General features: G+C 36.2%; 1 protein-coding gene across 1 annotated transcript in view; it reads right to left on the bottom strand.

Annotated features, from left to right (window-relative positions):
* Window positions 1–21,061, bottom strand: part of NHLRC2 (NHL repeat containing 2) — a 60,666-nt gene that overhangs the window by 10,042 nt on the left and 29,563 nt on the right. The window contains exons 6-10 of the mRNA XM_054503837.2: window positions 8,834–8,933; window positions 5,127–5,358; window positions 4,431–4,553; window positions 3,286–3,495; window positions 1,974–2,193 (exon numbers count right to left, since the gene is read on the bottom strand). Coding sequence (XP_054359812.1) covers window positions 1,974–2,193; window positions 3,286–3,495; window positions 4,431–4,553; window positions 5,127–5,358; window positions 8,834–8,933 — 885 coding nt within the window. The remainder of the gene's footprint in view (window positions 1–1,973; window positions 2,194–3,285; window positions 3,496–4,430; window positions 4,554–5,126; window positions 5,359–8,833; window positions 8,934–21,061) is intronic.

Raw genomic sequence — 21,061 nt, 5'->3', positions numbered from 1 at the left:
TGTCACCCAGGCTAGAGTGTAGTGGCGCGAGCTTGGCTCACTGCAAGCTCTGCCTCCTGGGTTCACACCATTCTCCTGCCTCAGCCTCCTGAATAGCTGGGACTACCCCACCACCACACTCGGCTAATTTTTTGTATTTTTAGTAGAGACGAGTTTCACCGTGTTAGCCAGGATGGTCCTGATCTCCTGACCTCGTGATCCGCCTGCCTCTGTCTCCCAAAGTGCTGGGATTACAGGCGTGAGCCACCACGCCTGGCCAACTTCTTATATTTTAAATCAAACAAAGAAAATAATACTGAGCTATTTTAATGTACAAATCTAGAAATAAAACAGAAAATGTTTCTTTAGATATTTGTCATATATATCACACACACAATTTGTGAAGTTACAATACATGTAGTGCTTTTATGCTGCCCTTTTTGTGGCTTAAAACTTGCATATATTCTAACTTCTTTAAGATTATACAGACCAAAATTTGGCTAAAAATAAGTGTTTCTAAATAACAAGCCAAAAGAGAAAATGTTCTTTAAACATAAGTGTACAAATGTACTCTATAATATTCAAAAACCTTAAATTATTAGGATTATTGCCTGAAAATTATCTGCTACTATATAATAAAAAGAGGGCCAATATCTTGGACAAATTAGATAAAGTCTCTATAGACTACTTTATTTGAATGCTATCTGTATTTTATATCCCAATGACTCAATATTAATTAGTGTATCTGACAATGCAGACCAGTTAATTTGTCAATATCCTGTTTCAAAAATTAATACACTGCTCCTACAGTGACACCATTTAATACACTATTCTTACAGTGACACCATTTAATACACTATTCTTACAGTGACTGCTCTTACAGTTACACTGAGAAAAATTAAATTAATGATCTCCAACTGATGTAATACTTCCAGACTTAAATTGGCAGTCTAGGACTTGCTCTGAACCTACAGAAGGCTATGGAGTGGCCAGGGTTTGAGTATTCTTCTGTCTACAAAGCAAGCTCCAAAGGTCCTAGTACATGGTTAGCCTTCTCCCTTGTGGGAAGTGACATGGGGTGGTTTCCCTACAGACTCAATCACCCTAGAACCAGCCTCCCAAACACTAACCAGCAGTTCCTCCCAGCTAGTCTACCAAGATATCGTTATCCTGTTGGTTTAGACACTAAATTGATATTACAATTGCAGACCAGTGGCTGCTGCCCTGAGAAAGTTGAAGGTAAGAAGGAATTAATTACCCAGGATTTGGGTAATGTACAAAAGAAAAGTATGTGAGAGGGTATGAAGGAGGAGGAGTTGGGAAGGAAATGGAAAACTGAGTGACAAAGTGTGAAAGAGCGTGGGAGACCAGGACAGAGGAACATCATTAGAGACAAGTTGTAATTTAGAAGTTCTGAACCACGAAAATTTTACTTTAAAATTTTTGTCCACCAGGTTACAGATGTTGGAAAGCACTACTGCAAGGCAAGCAGTAAACTGATTCCTTACCATAGATTAATGAAATAAGGAGCTAGCTGACACTGTGATTCACAAACAGAAGAAAGGGAGGAATGCCTAAGACTGACTGAAAGGAAGAGTCACAGAAAAAGATGTTAAATAAGAAGGCTCCACTTTATTTCTCTATTTCAGACTTTTTAACTCTAAGATTCTTTTTGGAACAAGAATAGAATGAAGAACAGGATCAGAATAAGGGATGAGGTATAGGAAAGGCCATATTCCAAGAAATCATGCTAACAACTGACTTGTAACTTTTGGTGAGTTATACTGTTCTTTAATAAAAAGGAGGAAAGACTCTTGATTATAAAAAAAAAAAGCAAATGGCCAATGTGGGGTTGGATCTGGATTCATTTGTTCATATGATCTCCTTCAAATCTTGCCTATACAGAGTAAAAATATCACCTAACAAATAAAAAATAACTGGATTAAACATCAAGAATATATGATGTATTAGTATTTGCAAGCTTATACTCATACCTTCAGCTGTTAGAAACCAGCAACTGGGTACTCCTTCAGTTAGCTTTGATCCTGATGGGAGGTCTAATCTGAGTTTGAACTGAAGAGTCTGGCCAGCACACGCAGTCACGGGGGAAAGCCTAATGCTTGGAGCAGATTTAGGTAGTTTGGGTAATGTCTTCTGTTTTTCTACTAGGAATGGGCCATCTACCACAGCATTTTCAGATCTGAAGATGGGGAGCTAGGAAATAAGAAAATCTGTTATTAAAACATAAGAACTTTATATTAATTATAGAATGAGAGAGCATATTTTTAGACTTTAGTAGAATAATGAAGTTCTATGTCAATGAAACTAATCGCCATTCTAGTTTGAATTAGAATGTGTTAGTTAGATGCCCTCAAGATTATTTTTGTAGATACAGAGAAAATTTATCTTAGTGACAACAACAAAACCCAATACTTATGAATGAGGCAGAATTAAAATAACTGTCCAATGTATATAGATGGCAGGAAATTAAAGCAAAAGTTTATAAATTTAAACACAGTAGATATACATTTTCTTATAATTTTCATTGTCAACTATAAGAAGATGTTATTCATCTTATATCAGAGATCTATGTGAAGAGAAATGACACTTATGTTGCAATAGTAATCTATGTTTTTTATTTTAAAAATATACCATGCAAATTACCAGACTTTCAGAAAAAAACTGTTGCATTTTTTTCAGGTAGATGTCATACATCAAGAGTTAGTTTATAATAGACATTTCCCCTTGAAAATTCTATAAGAAACCATGTCCATATCTTTAAAAGCTGACTATAACTCATTTAAGTTTCTTCCACAATCTTATTTTCAACGTCTTGAGAAACTGGCTTCTAAAGCTTTTGTTAGAAGATTATTTGGTAATGGATTCATCACAGGCAAACAAAGGTTACACGTTAATCTAAAGATCACTGGAAAAAAACGAAAACAAAAACAATAAGCTAAATAACCCAGCCCACAGAGCAGGTGTATGTAGTGTATGTCAGTATGTCTGTACACTTAAAAACAGATCTGAGTCCTCTCCTTTTTTTTTTCTTGAAGGTTCATTAGATTCTCTCCAATTTCCAGTATTTTTCTCAAACTCTCAGCACAGATGGAACTTTTATTTTAAGAATAGAAAGATATCCTTAAAGCAGTCCTGCTGGTCTCTTTGTCAAAGAACGCAACAGAAGCATCCACTTACTACTCTCCTGGAAATGGTCTAACCAAAAATGCCTCTGTCAGTGCTGTGAGGATCTTAGTATCCATTCTTAAAACCACATTCTTTAACTTATATTTTAAAATTACTTACCACAGATACCATTTTAGTTTCTAAATCCATCACTTTAATTTGATGATTATTGGTGTCTGCTACATATAATAATTGTCCGTTTTCTCCAACACACAAGCCTCCTGGTTCATTAAAAGTTGACTCGGTAAAACTGGAACTGGTAACATTATTTGTGTCTCCAGTTCCTGCTAATGTTGTACAGTTTTTTGTTTTTGGATCCACAACTTTAATCTAAAAAAGAAAGAACAAAAACTTATATATCTGAAGATCAATCTCATGTTTGTAGTATGGAAGAGTATGGTATCAAGCAAGCAAATTTCTGATTGCCATTAATATTCTCAATAAATCTCACAAAAGGAATAGTTATTTCCATATTTTCTTGAAAAGCCAAACATTCAAATTGCAGTCTAAGGGGAGATATTCTATTCTAAGAACTACAGACTATGTAAAATCCTTAGCTCCATCTTGTCTTCTGGAAGCAATCTTTGATGAAATTATTTCTGGAATTAAAAAAAATTTTTTTTAATTGAATTGTTTTTCTTCACAATGGGACACACTTTCACAACTGAACTGACTTCGTCTTCCTGAGCATCTAGCATTGCTTGAGAATTTGCTACCTTTGTTAAACTTAATGATTCCAGTTATGTCTCAATTACATTAAATTTATGGTCTCACATCATGAAGTAGTGTATGAACATTTATTATCCACTGATTTTTGTAAAAAGTAAAAATGCAATAAAACTTAAGACAATTTAATAGACAAAAATGGAAATGCTGCTGAAAACAAAATTATTTACTAACAGGCACTGTAACTATGCAACAGCTCAAAAACGTTCATTTGTTAGATGACATGTAAATTTCCCTGCTACTTGCCTTCTCTTGATATACTGAATATGTTACTAAGCAGCTTTGATGGGCTGCAATTCACAACTGTTGGCTATTGCCATTGGAACTGGCTCAGTGCTTTCCCTAGTTCAGAATACCATCGTAACCTCTTGGCAAAGAAAGGACCAAGAAAAGAGCAGAACAGGCTGGGTTATAGTTGTCAAAGACTGTTACTCCTTTCTATATTTTAGAGTGGCAGTTGTAGGAGGCTCACAGATCTTTCAGCATTTTAAATGCCACACACAAAAAGCAAGATATTATATAATTCTGTCACGACTCACCTTGTGATTGTAGGAGTCTGCCACATAAAGTAAATTCCTTTTTTTGTCCCATGTTACTCCAAGGGGGTGTTGAAGCTTTGCATTGATTCCTACTCCATCAACATCACCAAAAGCAAATAAATTCTTTAATTTTTTTTAAAAGAAAAGAAACAGCAGTTATTATAATTTTTACAGTGTTTTGTTAGAATACGAAGGAAAATTCAAATAGTTATAAATGGTATTTAAGTTAAAAGGGAAAATGCTGATTTTCATATAAATTGGGTTGGATACTTGATTCAGATTAGAAAAAAAATGACAGTATTTTGAACCTGTATTAATCGGTGGTGCTTAGTAGGTTTACTCACAATAGTACATCTGGTCAGGAATAGGTCAAGTCCACTAGTCTGGTGCTCTTTCCACCCCACTGCCCAATATCTAATTTACATTTTTTTCTTTTCTCCAATAATCAATGCTTCATCCTTTCTTTCTCCCTGAAACCTTAACATTTATACATAATAAAGTAGAGTCAGTTCACTTTTCTTAGATGGTGTGTTCCTCATGTTGCTTTACATTCACATTTCCTTTGGTTTGACTTTCATTTTGATTCGCAGATAGGCCAAGGATGGTCTCTCTTAAATCTTATTAACTTTCCATAATTCACAAAATTGACAGCTTGCTCAGTGTCTGAGCGCACTGTGCAAGAGTGACTGTCATTACCATGGGGTCTCTTTCTCCTCCTACAAGGTGCTTCACTGCTCCATCTTTCAGTGAAACGGTTCTCACTGTACTGCTCTCACTATCTGCTACAAACAAGCAGCTCCAGGGATCTTCAGAGGCCAAGGAAAGGCCTGAAGGTTGGGCAAAACCTGCCTTGTGAGGATAGGCGTTGTTTCGATTCTCTTCATTTCCACTTCCAGCAAACCTAAGGCAGGTTCCTTTTGTTAACTCACTGAAAAAGACAAGTTCACAGGTGGAGTCAACATGCGGTATATTGTGTGCAATTTAGTTCTTAAATAAATGAATGTGAATAATCAAATCAATAGTGATAAGCCTCGTAAAAAAATAAACTAGTGATCTTGGCCTAGTTAAATTGTTCAAGTCAGCTTTCATTATCATTTTTCCAACCATTAACTTATTTACCCACTGTGTAGGGAACTTCTTACTTTACTTTGATATACACAAAACTGAAATCACTTTCAAATGTTAAATGAGAAATCCCTGATAGAGTTAGAATTATAAGATAAAAATAATGATCAGATTATTGATGAGATAGGTTGTTTTCACTACCTTAAATTCTTAACTTCTTAGTTTCATGCAATATGAGGTTCTGCAAGGGAACTAAAAAGATTATCTAGCTCTTGATAGTTTAAAGCTTCAATTTTCATTAAAAATGTTTTGTGTTCTTGTACATAAATAGAGACTAGCAAAAGGAATTAAAGAATAGTTTTTGAAAGATAGCCAGGTCAGACATTACTATTATATGAAAAATGATATAACTGTACATAATTATCTTACAATTACATGGGATAATTATGTACAATTATATCAACTGTACAAATCAATTTCTTATATACATTAGGGAAATTTCTATTTAAACAACTATTGCAATGATTCCTTTAGTAATGCAGAGAAAGCTTTAGACCCTGGTTTCTAAGTTTATGCCAGAGAGATTGTAAGGAAGACATGGTAGTGTGTTGTGTTGAGGGAAGGGAAGCAGCTGACTCGGGACACAAAATGAGAGTCTGTGTAAATCATTTCTGAATATGGTACAACATGCAAAAGTCTGAACTGACCATGACTTACTGGCTAATATGTTCCCATAATAAGTTAGGTAGGGAGCAGGGGACAGAGGCAAAGGGATTTAGCATGCATAAAATATGGCCACTTATTCAAGAAATGTATAAACATAGCAAGTACAATATATGTAATAACTAATATGCTAAACAAATTAGTTGAAAGGAGTCTACAAGGAGTCTTAATACTTTAAAAAGGAGTTTCCTTAATTAAATAAAGAAAACAGTAGGGAGAAACAATAACTTTTAAAATGCTAAGGGTCATTACTACCTGAAGATCGGTAATAAAGATAATACATTCTTAAAATTAAAACACAGGTCAGTGTGGTCCTAGTGCCAATTTCCTATTAAGAAGGAGAGTGACAACTCTACTTATGAGGAAATTTAGGCAGCTCTGGACCATCTATGCCTAAAACAGCCATCACCCAGAACAGCATATTCTGGCAACTTCTGTTACTTCTGTTTGCTGTTTATAATTATGCCTCACGTAAAATCTTATTGGTAATCTCACTGTTCAGGCGACTATCACCTCTTGCCTGGATAACAGCAATAGGCTCTTCAGCGGTATCTCTTATCTCTGTCTCTAGTCTTGTTCCACTCTGAGTGCTGCCAGTGTTCTTTCAAAAACACAAATCTAATCATGTCACTTCCCAGCTTTAAACCTTTCTAGAAAGGCTTGTAGAATATTCAAATCCCTTAAAAGTACTCACAAGGCACAGTGTGATCTGGCTTCTACTGACATCACTAGTGCCAATTCTTGCCTGGAAAACTTCCCACTCTCCCCAACTCCTACTACTCTTATCAGGTCACTGTTTAGTTGCCTCTTCCAAGAAGCCCTCCTTGACAACTCAAATCTTACTGATGTTGCGTCTTCCTCTTACTTATATAAGGAACAATTTCAATTTTTTTTTTTTTTTTAAACGGAGTCTTGCTCTGTCGCCCTGGCTGGAGTGCAGTGGCACAATCTCGGCTCACTGCAACCTTCCACCTCCTGGGTTCAAGCGATTCTCCTGTCACAGCCTCCTGAGTAGCTGGGATTACAGGCAAACGCCACCACACCCAGCTAACTTTTTGTATTTTTAGTAGAGACGGGGTTTCACCATGTTGTCAATCTGGTCTCGAACTACTGACCTTGTGATCTGCCTGCCTCCGCCTCCCAAAGTGCTGGGATTACAGACGTGACCCACCGCGCCCAGCCGAACAATTTCAATTTGCAGCGATTCCTTTTGCGCACACTAACTTTCAATTGTTTGCTGATCTGATTCTTCCTCTGTAAGTTCACTGATGACAACCACATCTTTTCACTGTATCCTTAACATAGTGAGCATATTATTTCATCCCTATTGCCTAGCATAAATATTTGCTAAATGATTAAATGTCTTAAAACATTATATAAATGTGTCCAAAGCAACATCCACAAACATACACACTATTTGGAATATCTGCTATTTTGAAGGATCTATATAAATGCGGCTTTCTATTAATAATGGTAACTTGAGATGATCATTTTCCATGGCTATGTGACAGCCTTTCTGGTTAATGGCTTTTATTCATTTATTCTCAAACCCTTACTGAGCTCCTCTTAGGTATCAAATACTGTGCTAGGTACAAGGGACACAAAAATGAATGGGAGAGGATCCTTTCCTTTAAGAGACAGTTTAGTAGGAGGAAATGGCTAAAAATAAAAACAATCAAAAGGAGAGAAGAGAGAGAAAGAGGAAGGGGCAGTGGGTTGGGGCAGGAAAACTTAGTGCGGTGATGTAACTATATACCGGGTACAGTGAGGTCACAGAGAAGAGTATGGCCAGTTCTGCCTGGGGTACTGGGGGAAGAGGAAAGGGTCTAAGGAAAAAATATGAGAAACTGTGCAGACACTACCCTTTCATCCTTATATCCTTGTGACAGCAAAGCTACCTATGTTTACTGTATATGTTAGGCACTATGCCAAGCTCTCTACATATTTATTAATTCTCAAAGCAAGCCTATGAGGTAACATAAATAAGGAAACTGAGGCTTCGAAAGTTAAAGTGGCTCTCCTAAACTCACACACATAATAAATGGCAGAGCCAGGATTCAATCTCAGGCCTGACTACAAAAACTGAGTTATTAAGCACTCTGCTATGTGGTATTCAACTATTTTAATGAATGATTAGAGATAGTTCAACTATGTCTTAAAAGATAAGGTTCCACTGAATATTCTTAGTTCTCTTTCTAGACAGTAAGGAGAATGATTCTTCGCAGGTTCCCTGAAGTAAAGTGTGGCCCTAAGACTTACTCCGGCTGATAAAATGTAAGTAGAAGTGATGTGTGTCACTTCTGAGTAGAAATTTTAACAGTCAGTGAGTGACTTACTACCTCTTTCTCTCTCACTGTGCCAGGATGACTGGCAAAGCTCCCGACAGCTCCAGGCTGTTTCATCAGCCTGGGCAACAGAGTAGTGCTCCCCAGTGAACCCATGTGAGTGAGCAATAAACACCCCTTGTTTTAAGTCACGGAGAATCTGCGTTGTGTGCTATGGCAGTATAACCTAGCACATCCTGATTGGTACAGTGAGGATGGTGATTTTGAAAAAAATAAATTATATGAACACCAAGTAGTACAGTCTACTCAAAGAGAGAGGCTGTTACTTACTTTTTCTTTGGCAGTTTGCCAGAGTCCAGCAGGAGTGCCCATATCTGATGAGTCCCTGCCATGGCTATCCATAAAATGTCACCTCTTTGGACCTCTGAACCTTTATAAAAATAAATCATTATTATTATATACATATCTGGTTAATACAAACACTCCAATGGTTTTAAAATGTTGAATTTATGGAGGATAACAATATGTTTATGAATCATCTGATAAATAAAAGTATCTGCAATGTTTCAAGTTATCTTTGAAAATTTTGTTTTCTTGTGAAAGGTTTACTTTTTTAGACTTCTAATTTTACCCACAACAATTTCACAGGAATCCAAAGTATTCTTACTAGCAATACGTCCTCTGCATCTCTGCATCTGAACTCTGCCTCAGCAGTTTAATTTTACAATGAGCATTAACAATGTTTTTAAACATCTGATTTCTTATTTTACATGACATAAACTATTAAAAGTGACACTGGCACACATATATTCTGGGGACTGTCTCTGCTTAATCACCTTAAAACTACATCAAAAGCTTTCCACAATTAATTTTTAGCATACCACAATGTTTCAGTTATTCTAGAGCCACAACCTGGGACTACTAAAATGAACAGGACACGTAAGCTAATAAAATATTCTGTTATGTTAGATACACTGACATTCAAATAAAAGGCTCAAAGCACATGATGCACTCAGAGTAGCGCTTGCAGGCAATATCACTCAAATGTTAGCCATGATCATTTAGTGAATCTGGACCTTAATTTTACATATTTGTACTAGGAAAATATAAATACATCTACAAACTGAACAGCCCTTCAATAGACACCATAGAGGGTAAGAAGTATAATACAACCTCTTCCACTTAAGAAGTTCATTAATTTTACAGTGAGTATTAATAATGCATGTATTACCAACAGATGATATTTGGTACCTAAGAAAGCACTCAGTTTAGCATTGCTTATTTCTGTTAAATCTACCATAAATCTAAGATAATAAACTTTTTAGTATTAAACAATGAAAATGACTTTTATGTTCCTGCATAGTCAATGATATTATCAACTATGGAAATGACCAAGCAAAACAAAAACTTCAGTAGGTAAGAGAAATAAAAACATGGAAAGCCCAAGAAAATGAATAATCTTATTCATTCTAACTTAATTTGGAATGTTTTCCATTCACAATATTTCAAAGCCTTTATTGGTTCAATTTTTTTTTTTTGAGGCGGAGTCTCACTCTGTCCCCCAGGCTGGAGTGCAGTGGCGCAATCTTGGCTCACTGCAAGCTCCGCCTCCCGGGTTCACGCCATTCTCCTGCCTCAGCCTCCCAAGTAGCTGGGACTACAGGCACCCGCCACCATGCCCGGCTAATTTTTTGTATTTTTAGTAGAGATGGGGTTTCACTATGTTAGCCAGGATGGTCTCGATCTCCTAACCTCGTGATCCGCCCACCTTGGCGTCCCAAAGTGCTGGGATTACAGGCGTGAGCCACCGCGCCTGGCCAGTTCAAATGTTTTTAAAATGCTACATGAAAAAAAGTAAATGATTATGTTTTCAAGTCCTCTACCCAGTTCTCCCATTTTTCTCAATGAAATGTAATTACTCTTATGGTAATGTGATAGACCACTAAAAGAAGAGGGCTCCTGAAAGCATTCCTTCACCAATTCCTTAGCTTTGGAACCAGGTGGGTCTGGATTTGAACTGTAGTAGCTACATCACTTTCTAATGTGTGTGCCTCAATTTCCTCCTCTGTAAAATGAGCACATCATCACTCTCTACATAAGATTACTGGAAGGAATAAAACAGTGTAAGCAAAGCACCTAACATGGTGCCAGGCATCATGTTAGGTGCTAAATAATTTGCTGTCTTTCAACTTCTATACCTAGTGTGCTCCCTCCTTTCTCATCCTAGAAAGCTTACATCCAGATATGAGCATTCAGATCTCTGCTCAAGCTTCTTCCCTACTCCCCTTATCTAATACCACACACACACACACACCCCCATCATTTTTAGCTCCTTACCTTGCCTATTTTTCACTGCAGCATTTATCATTATCTTACATGTTACATATTTAGTAATTTACTGCCTTTCTCTTCTACTGAGCATAAGGTCTAAGAGGCCAGCAGCTTTGTTTTATTCACAGTTTTATTAGCAGCACATAGAATAGTGCCTGGCACATGCCAAATGCTCAGTAGGTATTTGTTGAATGAGTAAACTTTCCCCTAGAAACCACAAAAAAAGAAAAAAAGCCCTAAAACTATCCTAATGATGGTTGGTATTTCCTAACAGTACTAATGATTCATCTCTAATCCCAGAAGTCTGCTATAGATGTAAACCTGTACTATTATCCTCTCAAACAATGACGCTGAATGGGAGTGGCAGCCCACCCTAAAAAATGCTGTGGATATTTGATGGGTAATATATCATATGATAATATAGTCATGCCAGATCACTTACATTATGACTACACTATTTTATTATAAATTATGCTATTTCTTCTCTATATTTATAATATGTATATATCAATATATAGCACAGGTGGATTATACTACCTATGAATTTTCCTTTAGGTATGGCAAAGGAGGCTTTTCATAAAATGTATTATAGGAAGGGGATCTGGGATCTGATAGGGCTGAGAACTCCAAAGACATGCATAACAATAAAGCCTTTCAACATCTCTAACAAGCTTCCATTCATGATAAAAACTCTTAGCAAACTAGGATCAGAAGGCAATTTATTTAATTTTATAAAGAACATTTTTAAGAGAGTCACAGCAAACATCCTACTTAAGAACAAAATCCTACAAACATCCCCCGAGAATAAAAATGAGACAAAGATACCTACTATCAACATTTCTATTTAACACCTTATGGAGGTCCTAGTTTGTGCAACAAAGAAGGAAAAAGAAGCAAAGCACAAAAAGATGAGAAATAAAACTGTAGTTATTAGCAGATGACATAATTATGTACACAAAATCTTCACAATTTTATACAGGAATTTAGCAATGTTGTTGGGTACAGGGTCAATAAGCAAGGATAAATTCTTTTATCGGTTTACAGCAGCAAATATAAAAGAAAATTTATAACGACATTTAAAAACATCAAACACCTAAGGTAAATCTAACAAAAGATTTATAAGCCTTCTACACTGAGAATCATTATTGAGAGAAATATAGACAGATATTTTTATACAACTTATCTTGATTGAAAGGTCAGCTCCAGCCAATGTTAGGACCTTATGGGTAACAAGACTGCAAGGTTGACCAAGTAAATGAAAATAAAAGGACTCCGTCCTTTTAGCTTCTCAGGTCATAAGCCTTGGAGTCATCTTTAATTCCTCCTTTCTCTCACATGTCACACATGATCCATCAGCAAATTATGTAGGCTCCTTATTCAAAATATACTCAAAATCTGACCACTTCTCACCACCTCCACCTTGACCTAAGCCACTATCAGGGATTACTGCAAGAATTCCTTCTGAACTGGTTTGTCATCCTGTTCCCACCTTGAAAACTGCCTTTTTCTTTCTCTCTCACATCAATGTCCCACTCTAAGAAAATCTCAGAAGGGTGAGTTAGGCAAATTTAGCTCTAAACTTTAGGAACAAAAACATTTGCTTTTCTTAGCTTGCTTTTAGAGCCTCTGTCGTGGCAATGGAGAGCTATGTTGGTGCATAGCTGAGTGAAAGATCAAATTTAACTTTGTTATCTAGTTCTCCAAACAGGTCGGTCTAGCTCAGCTGGAGCTTACTATAATAAGGCAAAAGCTTCCCAATGATAGATAAAGTATGGGCACTGGTTTAGTTTTGGTCTCTGTGTACTTATTTCCTTCAGATGCCTGAGGAAGGAGACAAAGTAGAGAAGCAGCAGCAGTGTCAGGTCAGGGTTCAGGTGTTTGGAATTCTACATACCGACTTATGAGGATAATGATAATCATCACCCAGGTCACTTTCTGTGTTGATGGCACCGAGCTAATCATTTTACATGGATTATTTCCTTCAATTTAACAACCTTAACAAGTCTTATTATCATCATCTTCATTTTATAAAAAGCCAGCTTCAAAGAGGCTAAATAATTTGCTGAAATTCACCCAGCTAAACTTGGAAAATGACTTCATTAGTGAATCTGACTCTAGATCATGAGTGTTCTGATGAGAATGAAGGAACTATTTGGTTCAGTTCTCTGCTTGCCCCTTTTTCACCCTCCTTCTGCCTCTGACCCATGTAGACTTAGCTCTGGTAACAAGTACTCAAGTGCATTTCTGTCTGTGATCAGAAACAGGGATCTGATTAAATGTACCCACAGCCTCCTACTCAGGGATGCATAGTGAGGTTTACCCCTCTGCCTTTCTCTCCCTGTACCCCTGGGAATGGTCTATGGTTGGATAATGTCTTTAAAGTTATTTTCTAGTCCCTTGCCTTCCCATTTTTGGTTTGGTTCAGATCATCAGCATCTGTTCATGACACTTTATGACAAAATTCTTATCTTATAGAAAACAGTGATAATAGCAAACACGTATATTATATTATGCTTTCTATGCACCAGACACTGTTCTAAGTGCTTTACATATATTACTTCTTATCCTCATGGTAAGCCTTTCAGGTAGGTACTATTTGTATCATCAATTTAGATGAGGAAGTTGAGGTATAAAGAGGCTATGAAACTTGTCCAAAGTCACACAACTACTAAGATGTGGAGCTGCAAACCTAGCTGGTCTGGCTCCAGAGTCCCTGCTCACAGTCACCGTGCTAGACCACTTCTCCAGAAATTTTTACCCTGAGCACTGAAGAGTTTGTTTTTGTTAACAAAATGAAAGTTAAAAAAAAAAAAAAAAAAGAAAGTGGGCTGGCATTTATAATGTCTATCAAAGTAACAATAGTCATATTAACAATTTACAACTGTTCATCCTGGAGTGTGGCCTCCAAAGCACACAGTTCCATCACTGAGTATGGGTATTAGATTTGTTCCCTCTAACAAGAATGTGGTAATCATGAACATTTCCATTTTAAATTAAGAGTATACTTAGACCTACACAACAAACCTGCACACATACCTCCCAATCTAAAACAGAAGGTAAAATTACAAAAAAGAGTGCACTTAATATTACTTTCAACAATCACAAATTAAAAATTTTTTAAAACGACAATGACAGAGGTTGAAAAGTTTCTGAGAATATTTTTAAAGGCAAAACTCACTCATAATTATCAGTAGAGATTAGACATATTTTTAGAAAACAGAAATAAAATCAACAAAAGAAATATCAACATGAAAATTACCTGAAATCCAGCTTTAAAAAAATTCTGTCATTTTAAGTACCTATGACTAGAACCCTCCTAACAGCATCTGTGAAATTCTCCATCAGTGCTTCTACACATATTTGTTTCTACAAAGTCTCTAAACCTCTTATGAATCAAAGTCTTAAGCCACTAGGGAAGGGCAGCAAAGCCTGTCACTTTGCACAGAGCACAGGAAAATACCATTTACAGCTGTGGAAAAGGTAGATTAAAAAATGCTCTACTGACACCAAGCAGAGTTCTCATTCTGCTAGGGGAGAAACAGGAGGCTCCTCAAACCAATCACAGACACAAGACAGAGTCTGGCTGCCAGAGAGAGGAACAGCAACAATGAAAAAGCTCCCCACATCCTTTCCTCAAGGCCTAGGCACTCAGGGCCTTCCCAAGGCTGAGGCTGAACAACAGAGAACACCCCCATCCACAACACAAGCCTGGGGCAGAATAACAACCAGTAGCAGTCTATCCCTGGGACGGCTGCAAGAGTGGAGAGAGGGAACCATCATGTGGCTTCGTTGTACAGAGATGACTGAAAGCTGAGGGTACAGCACTAACACTGAGAAAACCCTCCAGCTAATCTAGGCCCATGTACTGAGGCAAAATCAGAAGGCAACAGCTGCCCAGCTAGAGGAATTTAAAACATATGGTGCATTGACATAGCAATAATAAAACCAAGGCCCAGCTCAGCTCCTGACCAAATTGACTCAATGTTTCATAATTATAACATAAGTAGTATTTATCTCAGCCTCTATTGTTTTATACAAGATGACTGACATATAATAAATAATGAGAAGACACACATAAAAGTAAAAACATTACCCACTTCCGAGTAACAAAGGAATGATCAGAAACAGACTCGAGGATAGTCCCCAAATTTGGAACTATCTAATACAGACTTTGAAATAACCACGCATAGTATGTTAAAGAACCTAGAGAAAAAGGTGGTCAACAAACCTAAATAGATAAGGAATTTCAGCAGAGATGAATCTGTAAGAAATGCAAATGCTATATTAAAAAGGCATAATATTAGAGATGAAAAATTCCTTCTACAAATGATATGGTTTGGCTGTGTTCCCACCCAAATCTCATCTCGAATTGTAATCTGAATTGTAATCCCCTCATGTCGAGGGAGGGACCTGGTGGAAAGTGATTGGATCATGGGGGTAGTTTCCCTTATGCTGTTCTCATGATAGTGAATGAGTTCTTACGAGATCTGGTTGCTTAGTAACTGTCTGGCACTTTCCCCCTTGGTACTCTCTCTTGGCTGCCTGCTAAGTAAGATGTGCCTTCTTTCCTCCTCACCTTCTGCTGTGATTTTAAGTTTCCTGAGGCCTCCCCAGCCATGTGGAACTGTGAGTTAATTAAACCTCATTTCTTTATAAACTAGTCTCAGGTAGTATATTTACAGCAGTATGAGAATGGACTAATACAACAGGCTCATCAGTTGACTAGACACAGCTTTAGAAAGAATAAATGACTGAAGATAAATTGGTAGAAATTACCAGTACAAAAAGAAAAAAAAGAAGAATGAATAAAAAGAACACAATATGCAAGAGTTATTGAATATAATATTAAGAAGAAATCTAACATGAGTAACTGAAGTCCCAGAAAGAGAAAGACAGAAAGGGGCAGAAAAAAATATCTGAAGAGATAATGAGTGAGAATTTCTTGAAAATAATGAATATCAAACCACAGATTCAAGAACTCCAAGCAGGATAATTCTTAGATATATCAAACTGCTGAAAACCAAAGACAAAATCTTGAAAGCAACTAGAGAAAAAAATACACTTTACATATAAAGAACAAGAGATAATATTAAAACAGATGTCTTGTGGAAAACTATGTAAGTCAAAAGACAATGGAGTAATATCTTTAAAATATTAAAAGAAAAAAAGTTAATCCAGATTCACATATGCAATAAAAATAACTTTCAAAAATGAAAGCTAGATCTTTTTCAGACCAGAATAAAGGCAAGAAAAATTACTGCCAGCAGACCTGTGTCATAAGAAGTTCTTCAGGCAGAAGCAATGACTCCCAACAGACATTTGGGACTTTAAGAAAACAGCCACTGTGGAAAACAGTCTGGCAGTTTCTTGTACACATTCACTTACCATATGACCCAGTAATCTCATTCTTAGGCATTTACCCAAGAGAAGTGAATGCATATTACCACAAAACAAAAACTGTGCACAAATGTTTATGGAGGTTTTCTATAGCCACTGAAAACTAGAAATACCTTCAAATGTCTATCAACTGGTGAATAAACAAACAAACTGTGGTAGAGCCATACAACGAACTACTACTCAGTGATAAAAGAGAACAAATTACTGATACATGGAACCACAGGGATGAATCTCAAAAACATTATGCTAAATGGAAGAAGCCAGATATGAAAGACGACAGAGAACAGGAAAGAGATTACTGCTGCTAGTTGCTGGGGTGAGTGTGGTGATAGTGGGGGGGAGACTCAACAACAGGCTATGAAATAACTGTTTGGGATGAAAATACTCTGTATCTTGACTGTGGTAAGAGTTACAAGACTACATATATTTGTCAAATTTCATAGAATTATATACCTATTTAATAAGGGTAAATTTTACTTTATATAAATTATACCTAATTAACCTAAAAAAAACTTAACACCAAGTCAATGTGATAAGGCAGTATAAGAATCTTCTCTCAAATTTTAGACATAAAGATATAACTTCTTATTTTAACAAAATAAAAATGTACTAGTCATACTGCATCAAATTTATTCCTTCAAAACTCCCTGTGTCATCTGATTTTTTTTAAAGCAAAAATATTTTCATGGTATTTTATATCATATTAATAATGGGAGTCAGAGAAGCATTTATTGAAGCACATAAATACGAACACTGTAGATTATCAGACTAGCATACTAAATAGTTGGATTTCAACCATTAAAGGTTGTAGAAGAATGGCTAAACTTCTATCTAGGGAAAATGATGATTATAGGGCCAAGAAAGGTTAATGGGATTCTGGCACGTTATCCTTTCTATAAATGACTCAAAATCAGGTAAAGTCTTAAAGTACTTAGATACTGATAGGGGTTTTGGCTGGGCGCAGTGGCTCATACCTGTAATCCCAGCACTTTGGTAGGCCAAGGTGGGTGGATCACTAGAGGTCAGGAGTTACAGAACAGCCTGGCCAACATGGTGAAACCCCATCTCTACTAAAAATACAAAAATTAGCCAGGCATGGTGGTGCAAACCTGTAATCTCAGCTACTCGGGAGGCTGAGGCAGGAGAATTGCTTGAACCCGAGAGGCAGAGGTTGCAGTGAGCCAAGACCACGCCATTGCACTCCAGCCTAGGTGATATGGCGAGCCTCAGTCTCAAAAAAAAAAAAAAAGATACTGATAGGAGTTTCAACCTTTATGCTAAAGGTCTTTCAGGTTGTTGTCTGGTACAAATGGAGTCAACACAGACCTGACACACATTTTAGAAACATTACAATGTATCTGCTGAAAAAATGAACTTACTGTAGTAATTATTTTTGGTGCATGATGTTCTGACCGTATTAAGAATGACAATTAAAAAATGAACACAGATAAATCGTAATTTTGTAAAAGTCACTTTATATTAATTATTTTTATAACTATACAGCATAGTTAGGTTAAATATTCAGATACTATTTAAAATACATAAACACATGCATTTACATACTACATGTAGATTTAAAATAATGAGATATTTCTAGTCCCTTTTCTACATCTTTTTCAAATTTTTAATTGACCAATAATAATTGTGTACGTTCGTGGGGTACAATGTCATGTTTTGATCTATGTGTACACTGTAGAAAGATTCAATCAAGCTAACTAATATATCTATGACCTTACCAACATTTTTTTCTGTGTGGTGCGAATGTTAAATATCTATTCTTTTAGCAGCTGTGAAATACACATTAATAACTACAAGTCAGTCACCATGCAGTGCATAATTATCTCTAAAACTTATTCCTCCAACTGAAACTTTGTACCCTTTGATCAACCTCTTCCCTTTCCCTATACCTTCCCTTATTCCTAGCCTCTAGCAACCACGTTCCTACGTTCTTTTTCTGAGATTTTCTTACAATTTTTTTAAATTTATTTTTTATTTTAAAATTTCTTTCGTAGAAATAGTGTCTTGCTATGTTGAACAGACTGGTCTCAAACTCCTGGCCTTAAGAAATCCTCTCACCTTAGCCTCCCAAAGTGTTGGGATTATAGGCATGAGCCATCATGCCTGGCCTAAGATTGACGTTTTCAGATTCCACAAGTAAGATCATACAGTATCTACCTGTCTGTGTTTGGCTTATTTCACTTAGCATAATGTCTTCTGCTTCCATACATGTTGTCATGAATGACAGTATTTAAACTGTATAGTATTCCAGTGTGTAGATATACATTTTCTTTTTGTTTTTTTAGAGACGGACTCCTGCTCTGTTGCCCAGGCTGGAGTGCAGTGGCATGATCTTGGCTCACTGCAACATCCGCCTCCCGGGTTCAAGTGATTCTCCCACCTCAGCCTCCCAAGTAGCTAGGATTTTTACAGGCATCTACTATCACGCCCGCCTAATTTTTGTATTCTTGTATAGAAGGGGCTTCACCACGTTGGCCAGGCTGGTCTTGAACTCCTGACCTCAGGTGATCTGCCTGCCTCAGCCTCCCAAAGTGCTGGGATTACAGGCGTGAGCCACCATGCCCAGCCTTAGATATACATTTTCTTTATCTATTCATCCACTGATGGACACTTGGGTTGCCTCCATATCTTAGCAATTGTGAATACTGCTGAAATAAATATGGGAGTGCAAATATCTCTATGACACAGCAATTTAAATGCCTTTGTTAAGTTGGACTGCTGGATCATATAAATATTCTATTTTTAGTTTTTTCAGGCACCTCCATACTATTTTCCAAAATGTCTGTATTAATTTACAATCCCAACAGTGTACAAAGGTTCTCTTTTTTCCGCATCCTCATCAACATTTATCATTTGTCTTTTTGATAAAGTCATTCTAACAGGTGTGAGGTAATATCGCATCATTGCTTTAATTCTCATTTCCTTGATGATTAGAGATGATGAATATTTTCTCATATATCTGCTTACCATTCATATCTCTTTTGAGAAATGTTTGTGATACCCTTTCCCTATATTTTAGTCAGGTTGTTTTCTTGATATTGAGTTGAGTTCCTTACATATTTTGGATATTAGCTCCTTATTGGTTATATGGTTTGCAGATATTTTCTCCCAACCCATAGGTTGTCTCTTCATTCTGCTAACTGTTTTCTTTGCTGTATAGCGCTTTTTAGTTTGATGCAATCCCATTGGTCTATTTTTGCTTTTGTTGCCTGTGTTTTTGGAGTCCTATCCAAGAAATCACTCATTTCCCAGATCAATGCTGTGGAGCTTTTCCTGTTTTCTTCTTGTAGCTTTACCGTTTCAGGCCTTGTGAGTCTTTAATCTATTTTGAGTTGGTTTTTGTATATGATATGGTCCAATTTCATTCATCTGCATGTGGATATCCAGTTTTCCCAACACCATTTATGGAAGGAATTGTCCTTTCCTCATTGTGTGTCCTTGGCACTTTTGTTGAAAATCATTCGACTGTAAATACTTGCGTTTATTTCTGGGTTTTCTATCCTGTTATATTGGTTGATACGTGTGTTTTTATAACAGTACCATGCCATTTCGATTACAATAGCTTCATAGCTTGAAATCAGGAAGTGTGATGCTTCCAGCTTTGTTCTTTCTGCTCAAGACTGCTTTGGCCATTCAGGAACTTTTCTAGTTTCATACACATTTTAAGATAGTTTTTTTCTATTTCTAAGAAAAATCACAACACAGTTTTGATAGAAATTACACTGAATCTGTATAATGCTTTGGGTAGTATGAACATTTTAATAATATTAATTCTTCCAATCCATGAACATGGAATATCTCTCCATTTATTTGTCTTCTTCAAATTATTTCATCAATGTTTTATAGTTTTCTGTGTACAGATCTTTCCACCTCCTTGGTTAAATTTACTCTTAAATATTTTACTTTTTTAAATGCTACTGTCAATGAAATTGTTTCAATAATTTCCTTTTTGGATAGTTCACTGTTAGTATATGGAAACACTATTAATTTTTGTATGTTGATTTTGTAATCTTCAACTTTACAAAATTTATCAGCTCTAACAGTCTTTTGGTGGAGTCATAAGGATTTTCTACATATAAAATCATGTCATCAGCAAATAGAGACAATTTCACTTTTCTTTTCCCATATGGATGCCTTTTATTTCTTTTTCTTACCTAATTGCTCCTCTTCCCATAAGGAACCACTAGTATAAAAATGTACATTTATCATTCTTCTTACTTTTCAACTTTATTATGTCTGAATGGATCTCCCAAGGCTTGTATTAAATGCTATTGTACTTGCTATAAAAGAAATCATATTGTAGATTTCTACATACAAATAAATTATATTGTACATATTCTGTAACTTTCTTTTATCACTCAAAATATCCCGTTATATTTGTCCATGCTGCTAGATGTAGCTGTAGTTTGTTTACTTGCACTATAGAACAGTTCATGTAATAAATAACATCATACTAAAATATGATTTAGTAAAAATAATCAAAAGTAGAGCAAATAACACAGGGAGGTAAAAGTGAAAAGTACTGGTGAAGATTTAGCCCTGAAATTATTTAGAATTGCTAATGCATGGTAATAAAAGACTGAGTTTTAGTTCACTGTATTAATATTTCAAAATTCTCTACATATGAAGTATCTCTTTAGTCGGATGCACTGCTCCTACTATACCACCCCCCTTGGTGAGCTATGAAACAAATTATAAATGTTTACAACATACAATTCCATAAACAGAATTCTCAAAAATAACCTACACAAAATACTTAAGTGTTAACTGCGGGTAGTACTAGAAGTTCACTCATTTATTTTATGAATATTA

The sequence above is a fragment of the Pongo pygmaeus genome, chromosome 8, assembly GCF_028885625.2.
Source record: "Pongo pygmaeus isolate AG05252 chromosome 8, NHGRI_mPonPyg2-v2.0_pri, whole genome shotgun sequence".
NCBI classification, from domain to species: Eukaryota; Metazoa; Chordata; class Mammalia; order Primates; family Hominidae; genus Pongo; species Pongo pygmaeus.
This window is presented reverse-complemented; position numbering and strand designations above follow the sequence as displayed.